Source organism: Ursus arctos, unplaced genomic scaffold (genome assembly GCF_023065955.2).
Source record: "Ursus arctos isolate Adak ecotype North America unplaced genomic scaffold, UrsArc2.0 scaffold_23, whole genome shotgun sequence".
NCBI classification, from domain to species: domain Eukaryota; kingdom Metazoa; phylum Chordata; class Mammalia; order Carnivora; family Ursidae; genus Ursus; species Ursus arctos.
Window position 1 is genome coordinate 35,994,391 of NW_026622908.1, and position 13,829 is coordinate 36,008,219.

The 13,829-nt window shown below is 43.0% G+C and overlaps 1 protein-coding gene across 29 annotated transcripts in view; it reads left to right on the plus strand.

Annotated features, from left to right (window-relative positions):
* Nucleotides 1-13,377, plus strand: part of CTNND1 (catenin delta 1) — a 51,506-nt gene extending 38,129 nt beyond the window's left edge. For 8 of the 29 annotated variants that reach the window (XM_048214189.2, XM_048214190.2, XM_026486998.4 and 5 more), the window contains 12 exons: nt 1,113-1,296; nt 2,713-2,830; nt 3,307-3,460; nt 4,331-4,399; nt 5,221-5,348; nt 5,451-5,601; nt 6,312-6,504; nt 6,863-6,977; nt 7,530-7,617; nt 9,499-9,561; nt 10,318-10,421; nt 11,217-13,377. In XM_048214189.2, coding sequence (XP_048070146.1) covers nt 1,113-1,296; nt 2,713-2,830; nt 3,307-3,460; nt 4,331-4,399; nt 5,221-5,348; nt 5,451-5,601; nt 6,312-6,504; nt 6,863-6,977; nt 7,530-7,617; nt 9,499-9,561; nt 10,318-10,421; nt 11,217-11,228 — 1,379 coding nt within the window. In that variant the 3' untranslated portion in view covers nt 11,229-13,377. Of the gene's footprint in view, nt 1-1,112; nt 1,297-2,712; nt 2,831-3,306; nt 3,461-3,854; nt 3,873-4,330; nt 4,400-5,220; nt 5,349-5,450; nt 5,602-6,311; nt 6,505-6,862; nt 6,978-7,529; nt 7,618-9,498; nt 9,562-10,317; nt 10,422-10,843 lie in introns of all 29 variants that reach the window. The other 21 variants (XM_057317564.1, XM_057317565.1, XM_057317563.1 and 18 more) reach the window with 10 other exon arrangements.
* The last annotated feature ends 452 nt before the right edge of the window (nt 13,378-13,829 follow it).

A 13,829-nucleotide genomic window follows, 5' to 3' on the forward strand; every position in this document is an offset into this window, starting at 1 on the left:
GCACAGGGGCAACTATTGGGTTGGGGCTACTATGACCCGTAGAGATGTTGAGAGCTAGAAGGACTTTCAGCCCCTTTATATTTGACTCAAGGTTGTGGACTAGTGGTCTTTGGGGCAGATCCATCTCACTGATTTGTTTGGATCACACAAGGTTTTCAAAATTTTAAAGAATTGGTTGCTGATATTTAAAATTCAGAAGATTTCACCTAAAATTCCAGGTGCTTGGCTTCTATTAAAAATGTGTGAGAACTGGCAACAATGGATCTGTTGTGCTACCTGACAGTAGTTGGTCCGAGCTGACTGGTAACAGGTGTTCTCCCATTTGCAATAATCCTGAACATACTCCGTTGTCTTTAGCCAACTACTGCCATATAGCAAGTTGTCTCCCCAGCACTGAAGCTGAGTGTCTTGCTACTTTTCCACTCTCTTGTAATTTCTTTTAAATATCTGCTTGTCCTGACTCACCTGCCTGGCATGTGTAGACATTTGAGCTTGTGATCCTTGCTTTTAGAAGAGTTGTTTTTCATATTGTGGTTTGTGATCCATTAGTGTGTATTGAGCACGGTTTTGTGGATCCCAGTCAGTATTTCAAAAGGAAGAAAGAACAAGAAGTGGGATAGATTATTAGTTCTCAGTTAGGACTGACCTTGCCTGCCAGAGGACATTTGCAATGTCTGGAGACAGTTTTGGTTGTCGTAACTTGGCTTGGGAGGGCAGAAGTGCTACTGGCATCTAAGGAGTAAAGGCCATAGATACTGTTCAACGTCTAACAACGGACAGGTCAGCTTCCCACAATAAAGAAATACCTGGCCCAAGAGGTCAATGGTACTGAGGTTGAGGAACTCTGATGTAGATAACCCAGAGAGCCTTGTTTATATATAGTAAAGCTTTCTTTATGAAACTGTATTTCGTGATGTACATGTATGTATGTATATGTTGAGCCATAATGTATATTTCTTATCATGGGTCACAAACAAAAGCTTGAATATCATTACAAGGTATTTGCTCATTGGGGAAGACTGAGAAATGATAGAATAAGGGATTCTCCTTGGCATTCTTCAAACATCCTGTCTTGGGTGTTGGAGAGGTATCTGATGAGTTGTCTCTGCCAGGAACCCTGTGGAATCTCTCATCCCATGACTCAATCAAAATGGAGATTGTGGACCATGCACTACATGCATTGACAGATGAAGTGATCATCCCACATTCTGGTTGGGAGCGGGAACCTAATGAAGATTGCAAGCCACGCCATATTGAGTGGGAGTCGGTGCTCACCAACACAGCTGGCTGTCTTAGGTAACATAGGGCTTCGAGAGAATGAAGACTGAATTTTTGAGGACTAACTTAAATTTAAAAAAGAAATTCTTTTTTAATTCTTTAGCCTGTCATTCAGCTTCCATTCCTATCCATATTGCATACTGTGACTCCAGCCTGTCCTACCTTTGTCACTACTCGCTCGTGTGCCCATACGTCTATGTCGGTTTACTTGTTCGCCTGCACATCCTTACTTCTGTGCCTCTTTGACTTTGTTCATTTAATTTTGTGAACATTTGTTCAAAATCTACCACATGGAAGGCAGTTGTCTAGTCCAGAGCTTAAGTGTGTCTGTGCCTCTGTCCTCAATGACCTGTATTTCAAGTAAAGCTGCAACAAATGCAACATAAGGAGTACAAAGTACTCGGGGCACCTGGGTGGCACAGCGGTTAAGCGTCTGCCTTCGGCTCAGGGCGTGATCCTGGCGTTCTGGATCGAGCCCCACATCAGGCTCCTCCGCTATGAGCCTGCTTCTTCCTCTCCCACTCCCCCTGCTTGTGTTCCCTCTCTCGCTGGCTGTCTCTATCTCTGTCAAATAAATAAATAAAATCTTTAAAAAAAAAAAAAAAGGAGTACGAAGTACTAGAAGGGTGGTGGTGTAAGGAAGAGATGTGTTCTTTCTTCAGTGCCCTTGTCTCTTTATCTTTTTTTCTTTTTTAAAAAGATGTTAAGTAATCTCTACACCCAACATGGAGCTCAAAGAGATCAAGAATTGCATGCTCTACCGAATGAGCCAGCGAGGCACCCCTCCTTATTTATCTTTTGAGGCTAAACTCAAAAGTGCGTTTATTACATGAAAGTTTTCCTGATTTCTTCTTATAGCCTATAAATGCTGCAGTATATTCTTTCTCTTTTTGGAATATACCCCTGTGTGCTCTGTCCCATTCTTCTATTTGTACTTCCGTGCAAGAAATAATCTATTTGGGGGCGCCTGGGTAGTGCAGTCGTTAAAGCGTCTGCCTTCGGCTCAGGGCGTGATCCCGGCGTTCCGGGATCGAGTCCCACATCGGGCTCCTCTGCTGGGAGCCTGCTTCCTCCTCTCTCACTCGCCTGCTGTGTTCCCTCTCTCTCTGGCTGTCTCTCTGTCACATAAATAAATAAAATCTTTAAAAAAAAAAAAAGAAAGAAATAATCTATTTGATCTTAAAGTATTGTTCTTGGACCCTCCGTAGTCGTGTGTCATTCCCCTCCCCCCTCCCCCCGGCCTTGTTATAAATGCCCTGAAAGCAGGAATTGTCTTACTCAGCTTTCTCTCAACTGCAGTGCCTTGCTTATAATAAGTACTCACTAACTGTTACAGTAAAAAGAAAAGGTATGGAGGTGGCTGTAGATGTTGAAGATACTAAGGGGAGGATTTCTAAGTATGAGTCATCTTGAAGCCTCTCCCTTCCCCCTCAGGAATGTCAGCTCAGAGAGGAGTGAAGCTCGCCGAAAACTTCGGGAATGTGATGGTTTAGTGGATGCCCTCATTTTCATTGTTCAGGCTGAGATTGGGCAGAAGGATTCGGACAGCAAGGTAAGTTAATGGCTGAGTGAACTCCATTCACAGCAACCGTGAAGGTACCTGTAGTGCAGACCTCACCATCTAAGGCTTTGAAGTGACATTAGGTATCTACCAGCCCCCGTTCCCTAAAGTAGATGTTCACTTTAGAAGAAAACAGTTTTCTTCAGAATTTCCTTCACCTATATCATCTATTTTAAAGCCGTTTAGCTGTATTTCCAAGGTTATATATTTTCCTAAGTAGGAAAAAGTCAGGGTGATCCTCGGTTTTGTGTCACACACCAAATGGTGGCGAAAACCTTCCATTAGCCTGAGGCTGCAAGGATTTCGAGAAGCTTGGTGCACTTAAGAGGCTTTGTGAGTGATGACGGATGGGGCTGTGCTTTTGGGGATCAGTATTTCAATACTTGAATCATGGAGACCTGTACTTGCTGGGAAATCATACTAGGCATTCTCCTCGTTCACCGACCCCTTTATCTTGTGTTTCCAAGCTTGTGGAGAACTGTGTTTGCCTTCTTCGGAATTTGTCCTATCAAGTTCACCGGGAGATCCCACAGGCAGAGCGTTACCAAGAGGCACCTCCCAATGTTGCCAACAATACTGGGCCACATGCTGCCAGTTGCTTTGGGGCCAAGAAGGGCAAAGGTGAGTCTTCGTTCTTTGTTCCTTGCTCTTTAATGTAGGATGGGAAGAGGAAGGAACGCTTTTAGCTTTAGGTACAAAATACTTGCTGAGCAGTATGTGAGTCTGCCTAGTCAAGGATGTCTCCTTGCTCTGCAGCTGCTTCCCTGTGTCGTGTGTTTCATTCAAGGCGGTGATAATGGTGGTGGTGGTGGTACTAGTATCAGTATGGGGGCAGCGAAGGACGAGAACTCAACTAATCTGGGGCCTTCTCCCCCGTTCCTCCTTTGTGTTTCCTGTGTTTTTCTTTTCCTTTCTGCTTTCCTACTTATTTGCCCATGATCCTGTTGACATCGCTTTCCTGCGTTTTTCTTCCTTCCTTTCTTTCTGCTTTCCACCTTGGGTGACGCACTGGAAGATGAGTGGTTCTCCAGAGGTGAGTGGAATCTTTTAAGGCGCTTCCCTACTTCTAATTTGCATGCTTTGGTTTTAGCTTCCCTGGTATTTCCTAACCCTTCCCTGTGGATGCATGTAGGAAAATTCAGTTGAGGAAGACCACTGAAACAAGTTCAGCTCTTTGGAGCCAATGGCTCATGGCATGCTATTCCTGGGCAGCAGTCCCAGTTACCAGAACTCAGGACAACAGCAACAATGGTGCTTATCCTCATCTTACCTGTCTGCTGCCTGTTTTCTGTCCTTATTTCTGTGCAGCCACCTGCTGGGACGGGGGAGGGGATCTTGGTTTTTTGTTTTTTCTTTTTGGTGTTTTTTTTTTCCCCCTCTTGATGCATCTCTGATCCAAAAAGATTTTGACTGAAGAATAAAAAGTGCACCAAGTGGACTTTTTCCTTTCTCAAACTTTTTACTCCTCTCTCCTTTTTTTAATTTCCAAAGGGAAAAAACCCACAGAGGATCCAGCGAACGATACAGTGGATTTCCCCAAAAGAACTAGTCCAGCTCGAGGTAAGTTATCTTTTTCTTTTTAGTCTCCAGGAATCTCATACACATAGTCTACAGATGAGTCGGGTAGCTTACATTCGACTGTGCAGTGTGATCACTGTTCTGTCCTCCAGCTGTGGATGCAGAGTGATGGCGAAGCATTGGGAAACTGGTATTGTAGCAGTAACTTATGAAGGACGGCTTGCTTTGGCAATTTTCAGATTATTGGAGGATGGGTAAGGTCCTGAAGGCAGTGTAGGCCAGAAACACAGGTGCGCTAAGTAACCGCTACAGTTCTTAGGACTCAATCATTACCTGTTATAAGAAGCTTCTTTCTCACAGTTTGGGGGTTCGCATTTATCAGTACAGTGGGTTTAAAATTCATAGCTCTTCATGGATATAAAAACCTTACATGTTGTTAAATCTAGGATAGGACTTTCACTTAGTCGTAGTAAAGGTGGGCAGAATGACTCAGTTAAGTTAGAAACAATTCATTTGAGGTGAGGAATCTGTTACCCTTAGTGTTGTCAGTGGACAAACGATTCCCCCGAGTGCTAAGGCCAAAGTAAACTGTGAAAGAAAAGAGGAAAGGAGGAAGGAGAGAGAGGAGTTGCATATGATGGGTTGATGTCTCTTCTTCTCCTCTTATCATGGATGAATTATTCTTAAGAAGGTATGGACTTAAGCCTCTGAGTTGGCTGTTGGGTGGGTGGGAGAGTGTAGGGAGCCTGATGGTATAGAAGCATAAATCCATCAAACCAGAATACTGAGGCTGGACTTCAACTAGCCAGAGCCTGGCATGTAAGTACTGACTGGCCTCTGTTTTTCTGCCCTTTCTTGTGCAGGCTATGAGCTTTTATTTCAACCAGAGGTGGTTCGGATATACATCTCACTCCTCAAGGAGAGCAAGACTCCTGCCATCCTAGAAGCCTCAGCTGGAGCTATCCAGAACTTGTGTGCTGGGCGCTGGACGGTGAGTACCTTTTAGAAAATGGATTTAGAGGTGGGAGAGCTCAGCTAACGAGTTTGCCGCCATTTGTAATCTGTTCCATCTCTTTCCGTGTGTTACTTCTAGTATGGTCGATACATTCGCTCTGCCCTGCGTCAAGAGAAGGCTCTTTCTGCCATCGCCGACCTCCTGACCAGTGAACATGAGCGGGTAGTGAAGGCTGCGTCTGGAGCACTGAGGAATCTGGCCGTGGACGCTCGCAACAAAGAACTCATTGGTAAGGGGTTGGATGTGAACCATTAGTTCAGCATGTAGAACAGAGCCTCCATCTGGCTGGTGCTATTTAGTTTATTACTGAAATGACAGAGGAGGGATCCCAGCTAGCCCTCTGTAGTTTACAACCCCGAGGGTTCCAGTTTAATCGTTCTTAGAAAGACAAGAAGTGATATCTCTTCAAAAGCAGAACAGAAACAGCTTTATTTATTAAGCACGTCCTTTGTTAGTAGGCATTGTTAACACTTCCGCATGTTCTCATTGATCATGACCGTTTTACAGAAGTCCAGTTTTTTATAGAATAAGGAAACCAAGGGTCAGGGAAGTTATGTAATTTCCCCAGAGTTAATATAGGTGGGCTTTGGCATAGCTCAGTTTTTAAATTCATTATGACTATTTTATTGAACTATTACAATTTAAATATGTATACTATTTTCATTAGACTATCTGAAAAGACTAGCATATTTGATACAAAGTATCCATGTTGTTTCAATGTGACTAGAGGAGAGAATAAAGGAATAGAAGGACCATAAATTCATGGCTATTCCAGGTCCATGCTCTTCTGGCGTGATAATCCTGTAGCAGAATGAAGTTGATTCCTGTGGACAGTACCTGCGTTTTCTGTGATCAGGGTAGTTAAGTATAGTCTTAGTTCCTCATAGCTGGACTTGGCTTGTTTTCCCTGCACACATTCCTTTCGTCTTAACGCTATAGGTAAACATGCTATTCCCAACTTGGTGAAGAATCTGCCCGGAGGGCAGCAGAGCTCTTCCCAGAATTTCTCTGAGGACACCGTGGTCTCTCTCTTGAACACCATCAACGAGGTTATTGCTGAGAACTTGGAGGCTGCCAAAAAGCTTCGGGAGACACAGGGCATTGAGAAGCTGGTGTTGATCAACAAATCAGGGTGAGAGTTTAATGCTTAAAATGACAGCTGGAAGAGTTTGAGTATGAGAGGGAACCTGCCAGGATGGAGTGCTCCCCTTTTGCTTTTTTCTATAAAGTTATTTTCCCTTATTTACATGTGAAGTGTGAAGAGATGTTGCTCTGTTTTTTGTCTTAATGTTGAGCTGTCAATTGATAACCTGATTTTCCATCAAACTTTTTTTTGTGTCACTGTCGGGGACAGAATATAGAACTTGGTGAATACTTGATCTTGCCCATTTTGGCATTTCTGTTGTTACATTGTATTAGAGAATACAGGTTCTCAGCTTCTTCCCAGGTCTTTACGTCCAAATTCCATCTGGTATTACTTTCCTCAAAAGGAACCGTTCAGAAAAAGAAGTCCGAGCAGCAGCACTTGTATTACAGACAATCTGGGGCTATAAGGAACTACGGAAGCCACTGGAAAAAGAAGGATGGAAGAAATCAGACTTCCAGGTAGAGTAGCTCTGGGGCCTGAGGCGTGTACCTTTTTGTCCTGGGTCTCAGGTACCACTCTGTCTTCGGCTTCTTCTGCTTCACTGTCACATTAAGTCCTACTTTATCCCAAGTCTCTGTTAGGAAATCATTTGGCTTACTTTAACCTCCTCCCCAAAAGAGTGGTGCCTATGCTTCATTTGCTGCCCAAACAGCTGTGGTCTTCCTCTGCATCACAGCATGCTGTCAGTGCTGTCGTGACGAAGGATGGTGGCCTTTTTGACTTCTCCCCAAATCTGCCATGCCCTTTGAAGGAATTTGCCAGAGACTGTGTCACCTTCTGATAGTATGAGTGTTTGGTACCTCTGTTGTCTCCTGAACACCATCAGGAACATAAATAGAAGCTGTAACATCCTAGTTTATTTCACTACAGAGTATGTTTAACCTGTATGAGTCATCTTTCGGTCAGAGTTGTATTTGAGAAAGGGCCCTAAAGGTCTCTGCCCACTGGGGAATAAGATGTGGGTGAATTCAGTATTCTGTGACATTTTTGCATTTTATGTTTGCCTCCAGGTGAATCTAAACAATGCTTCTCGAAGCCAAAGCAGTCATTCATATGATGACAGCACTCTCCCTCTCATTGACCGGAACCAGAAAACAGGTGCAGTATCCAGGGGGCATACCCCTCTGCTTTTATTCCACCACTGCTGTTCTTTAGTGGACAGACTACCTAAGGAGTAGAATATATATTTAATAGTGAATAAGCTGGTCTTTTAATAGAGGGTAATAATACTTCACCTGGGAATTGTACGAGGCAGGAGCCTGGATGGGATCCTCTATCCTTGCTTGTACTTAGAGTGACAGGACAGTGAACCCTTGTCTCACCATATTCTCTCTTTGAGAGAGAATGGACATCTGTCATTGTACAAATGTAAGGTGTACAACACAGTGATTTGATATATGTATATATCACCTAATGATTATTTTTTGCTTTTTAAATTCCCACATAATACCAAGTAACATATGGACTGTTAAAAATTAGAAAATACAGACAACCAGAAAAGAAACAACAACAAAACCACTTACTTCTATTACCCAGAGATAACCACTGCTCTTTGTGGTTTTATCTTTTACACACTTGCCATGTGAGCAAATACATTTTCTCCCAAAAGATGAATTACATATTTTGTTTTATGAAATGTTTTCTTTTTCATGGAAGTGTATATTGTAACCCTTATTATCTTGATGACACTTGGCTTTTGCCTCAGGGCTCTTGAAATGTGGTGTGAGGATCCCCGTGTCTGTTGACGTTTGTGCCGATTGTGCGAAAGCCCTGCTGGTACGCACTGCTGGTACACACTGGTGGTACTTGCTGCGGCAGCTCTGGCAGTGACACCAGACCAAAGCAGTCATCACAGTCTTTGTTGCGTGGACTCACAACTTAAAAGAAGAGCCAGTTTCACCCAAGAATGTACTTGATGGAGCTGTAAAAATTAATTTTGCTGTTTCTAACCTTGAGTATACATCTTCTTGAAAGATCCTATGCTGCATACAAAGCATGATGGTTGACCTGAGGGAAAGCACTGGCGCTATAGCTGGAGTTTCTAAGTGGACTAGCCACTCTTTTTATGGAATGCCATTTTTCCTTGAAAAAAAGAAAGACCAACTACAGCTCTTCAGACTTGGATATTTGCTAGATATTTTCTCAGAAATGAATGCAGTGAGCTTGTTACTTTGAGGAAAATTAAGTGTGACCATACTTGTTGCCTGAATTTTCAAGTGAAAATGATAACTTTGGCAAACTTGTACCTGCCATTATGAACCTGGTAACACCCCAATACTTAAGACTTTATTGAAATCAGTGGTGATGGTAATGAATGTGATTTTTTTTTTTTTTTGATGTAGGATAATGAAATGTGTTAACATTTAGAAGATCTGTATTACGCTATGAACCAGTGTTTTCCAAGTGACCAATGCATGATGTTTCAGAATCATGCATGGGTAATTGACCCGTTCAAAGTGCAAGACAGACCAGTGCATTTTAATTTAGTGAAGTATGAAGAGATCATTCGTTTGGATTCGGGTTCCATAGTGTTGCTAACTTTAGAGGAACTGTACTTGTTGAGTGTTAGTATACTATTGAAGAATATCCACAATTATCTGAAAAGATTGTTAAAATTCTCCTTTTTCCAATGTTTTATCTGTGGGAGGCTGGATTTTTCTCAGTTCAGCAAAATAGTAATACATATGGCCTACACCAATGAATGCTTTTTGGATCTTCATAATTTTTAAGACTGTAAAGGGGTCTGGAGACCATTAATGTGACAATTGCTGGCTTAGAGTCAATGGTTTCTTATGTTAGGAGTCCTTTGGAAAGGGATCTCTTTATGTCCCATGAGGGCTTTGTCAGTTGTCTGGCGCATAGTGAGTGCTCAGTAAAAATTTGATGAGAGGGAGGGAGGACCAACCAGAGAGCAATTTTTATGAGTATAGAATTTGAAGAGTTGGTTTTTGACCTGGATAACTTTCTGACTCTGTATAGATAAGAAACCTGATCGGGAAGAAATTCAGATGAGCAGTATGGGATCAAACACAAAATCATTAGGTAGGTGATTAATTCCTGTCTGAGGACATGGAGTAATATTTCACTGGGATGAGAACTGTCTGGCCTTGCAGTTTTTTTCTAGCACCTTCACCATTTACCATCCTGGGAGAGCATTCATTGGCTGGACATTTCCATTTATAAGGATATGAGGAGATTTAGTGAAACTAGATCCATCTACTTTATTCCACATTCCCACATACTAAAAGGTTTAAAAAAAAAAAATCTCCACCCCCACCCCCACCCCCACTTAGTACAGAATCAGGTGTGGGTCCTTAAACTGTTAAAGCCTTTCACCGGCTGGCCCCCGGCTCCCTCTCCATCTTCCTTCCATGTATTCTGTTTCCGCCCCCTGGTCTAATTTGCTATTTTGTCTCTTTATACTTTTTTGATTTTGCTCAGGTAATACCTCCTACTGGAATGCCCTTCCCTTTTGCTTTGCTAAATTTTCTTCATCCCCAAAGGCTTAACTAAGTCCTGTCTCCTTTGTTAGGTCCTTCCTGACTGTTGGCCGCGCACCTCACTCTCTCTGCTCTTAATTCCAATACCATTTATAGGCAGCTCACTTTTGTTTAGCTTTATTATCTATGTCCTACAAGTTCTTTTTAAGTCCGGGACCTTAAGTCAAGGACCAGACCTTAATGCCTTTCTGGAACATTTGACAAAGTTTACTTCCCAACAGGGGTGCCTCATTCACACTTCTTTGCTTAATACATATTGTACACCAGAGGGAATATCCTGTTGTACTTTTTTCACTAGATAACAACTATTCCACACTGAACGAGAGAGGGGACCACAACAGAACACTGGATCGATCTGGGGATCTAGGTGAAATGGAGCCATTGAAGGGAACACCCCTGATGGTAATTTCTCTTTTATATACTATTGTCCTTCTAAGACTAGTTCTGTTTTGAAACCTCCACGTTTTGTGAAATAGGATAAAGAGTACCTAGTGAAAGACAGTAAGTATCCTTTCCCGGTAGGGATTTTCAGGTAAAATAGGAGTTTTGACTCTCTTTGGGATTTCTTGGGTCATAATTCTACAATGGTCAGGTTAGGGGAAGGAAGACAATAAATGTGTTACTGATGTGACTAATGCTAATTTATCTATTCTCATACGTTACTCTCTTCCTGTACCTGTCTTTTCTTGAACATCTTGCCCTTTTCTTACTATTCTCTTGTTTTGTTTGAGTTGACCAGTTTTGTGATTTTCCCTTAGATCTGGCACAAACTCACGAGGTTTCTATTTCCTAACCTCATACTAACAAATTGCATGTGTTCACAGCAGGACGAGGGGCAGGAATCTCTGGAGGAAGAGTTGGATGTGTTGGTTTTGGATGATGAGGGGGACCAAGTGTCTAACCCCTCCATGGTATGTCCTCCAGCCACCCCCAAGATCGTCTTGAGGAAGGAGGCCCCTGTGTGCCAGCAGTTTGCCAATCATGCTGATCTGATCAGGCCAGAGACCCTAGTCTCAGCCATTTGGAGCTTGGGGGGTGCTGCTTCTCTGATTGTTGCGTCTTAAGAGTCTGGGACATGCCTCTGGTGATCTGATTCTCCATTATGTGCTACTTTCCTCCCTCCAGATTTGCTCACCTGTTGTTTGGTTCTCCTCATTCCCAACCCTATTAACATCTCTTTCTCTTTTTTCCCTACAGCAGAAGATTTAGCACCACTATCTCCGCTACATCTGAGCTTATAATATATGTACTTTTATTTTTTGGTGGTGAAATGGACTGATGATTTTTCCCTTTCTTCGCTGGACTATTGTGCCAACTGCCAGGCTGCCTCCTGCCCTTACAGCCCTTATAAGTGGCCGCCTTCTTTCCACCAACTCCTAACTTCTTCCAGTGAAGCTTAATTGTCCTTCCTCCCCCCTCCAGATCCCCTCCAGTTGCTCCCAAGAAGCCTGTCAGTTACATGCATATCTCAAGAAACTGCTGCAGATTAGTTCTTTTTACCAGTTCTCCCTGGAACTCATGGCCTTGTATGGAGGGAGGGAGTGAGTGGGAGTCCTCACTGGAAGCCATGGGAAGAATTGGAAGTTACATGCTGTATATGCAGTGTCCAGCAGTCTGATAAACTGATGATTCTTATCAAGATTTTTTTTTTGCTGGTGGGGAAGGGACTTTTATTTTTTTGGAGAATGGGACGTGTGAGCTCTTCCCTTATCCCTGATGACTATTTTTGAATCAAAGAAGGCTGGCAACATTGGCACATTCGACCTGGTAAGGGCCCTTGAGTAAGTGAAGGTCTCCTAGAACTGAGATTAAGAAACCTTGCTCTCCTCCTCTCCAGGGCAGGGACCATCACGGACCTACAGACTCCATCTCTTCTCCAAGCCTTCTGCCAACCCTGGGCTCTGCCGTTGCCCCTCACTGAGGCTGTCCTTAATCTTCCTCTCCCATCCTGTGATAATATCTGCTGACTTGGTCTGGCCATTTGCAAGAGGCTGTAGAAAGAGGAGACTGTATCAAGGAAGATTTTTTGGGTGAGAAGGAGCAGAAAGATGTCTTCTGGGGAGGAGAAGAACCTCTAGGAGAAGCTAGTAGGAATGTACATGAATCAGTTAGTCTGAAACTGGCAGGAAGCTTTGAAGCTGGCTCCCCCCCCCCCTTATGTGTCTCCCTTTCCTACCCTGATAGCCCTGCCCTCCCCTGCCTCTTCCCTGGATTGGTTGGCTGACAAAAGGACTTGATGTACATACTCCTGCCCCCTTTACCCTTAAAAGGTGGGGATCGCCCCTGGATTTGCCTCTTCTTTGTGCCTTTGGCCTGGGGTGCATCTCCTCCTTCCCTTCCATGTGCCTTTCTTTGCCTCTGCGGTCTCATTTTCATGATTTTGCAATTATATTTTGTTGCTTTCTTACCCACTATTGGCCCTAAATAGCAGAAAGGAGAGGTGACCTAGAGAACCTCAGATTCTCCATTGGGAATTAGTAGAGCCTCTGATTTCAGCCATTCAGCTTTTGCTCAATAGTATATGGTTGGGATTTTGCAAAAATCCTGTTCTGATGAATCTCAAAATGTGGGAGGAGTGAGTGGTGTGACTCTTACTCCTTAGTTGCCCAGATTTACTGTCATCTCTGAAATGGCTGGAGGGAAGTCACTTCAGTGCCCTCCCTCCCTGCCTCCCCCGCTCCCCACCCCAATACCTCCTCCTTTCAGTTAGTGTTTATTAGTGGGTTGGGCTAGAGGAATCAGCTGCTATGCTGGTTTTTTTTTTTTTTTTAAACTCTTCTCCTTTTTTGCCCTTTACTCCTCCCCTTAATCTAAAAGCTCTGTTGAATGCAACTGGAAGTCTTTATCCTTCTCTCTCCCCCTCCCCTTATATATTGAGGCTATGGGGTAGGAGAAAAGTGCACAACCCACCACCACCCTCCCTTCCCCTATGCATTAGAATCCCTTATTTACCCTTTCCCCCCTCCCATTTCTTCCCACTCCTTTTCTGGCAAAAAGGAGCCTTTTCCTCTCTTTGACCCTAAGAACATACTGCACAGGGGAAATTGCCCCCATCTGGACCTGGCTCCACTCTTGGTTTCTCTTGTCCTCTTCTGCTCTTTTCCTGGTGCTCTTTTTCTCGGTGGGGTGTGGGTAATAGAACAGCCATGGGCTTTTGGGGACCTCTAACTATTTTTTTTCTTTTTTGTTTATAAAAACACTAAACATTCAATTCCAGAGAACCAAAAATCCCACCTCCCCACCGAACACTACTAAGGGGCATGTCTTCTGCTCCATACCTTTCCTGTTTTTCTTTCTCTCTTGTTAATGCTTTTAAAAACAAATGAGTTTTTTATATAAATAAAGTTTTTAAAGTGTGTATGTGGGGGGTCTGTGTCATTTCTTCACTTTAAGCTATATTTCTTCCCTCCTTTTCATCTTGGTTACTTCCTTATGTGTATCCATGTCCTTCTTCTCTCCAGAGCAGCCAGAAGGGGTTACATACCAGGATGGATTTATTGTGGGCTCAATGCCAACTCTTACCAAGCAATGTTCTTTTTAATTACGTGTGAAACGTTTTTCCTCTTAAGATTCTTAAAAATTAAATGTGGCTAAGTAGAGCACAGGAAACTTACTGCTAACTTAGAGATAGGAAACTGAAGTACAAGGAATTAATTACTTTCTTAGTCACTGGAATTCTTTTGCAACATTTGATAAGATGAATGTTGAACAAAGCCCATTGCAATACATGGCCCTCTTGAACATTTAACATTTATGACTAGAAGGTTAGAAGCTACCAACTCCAACTGCCTTCCTAATAAATAAGAAAAT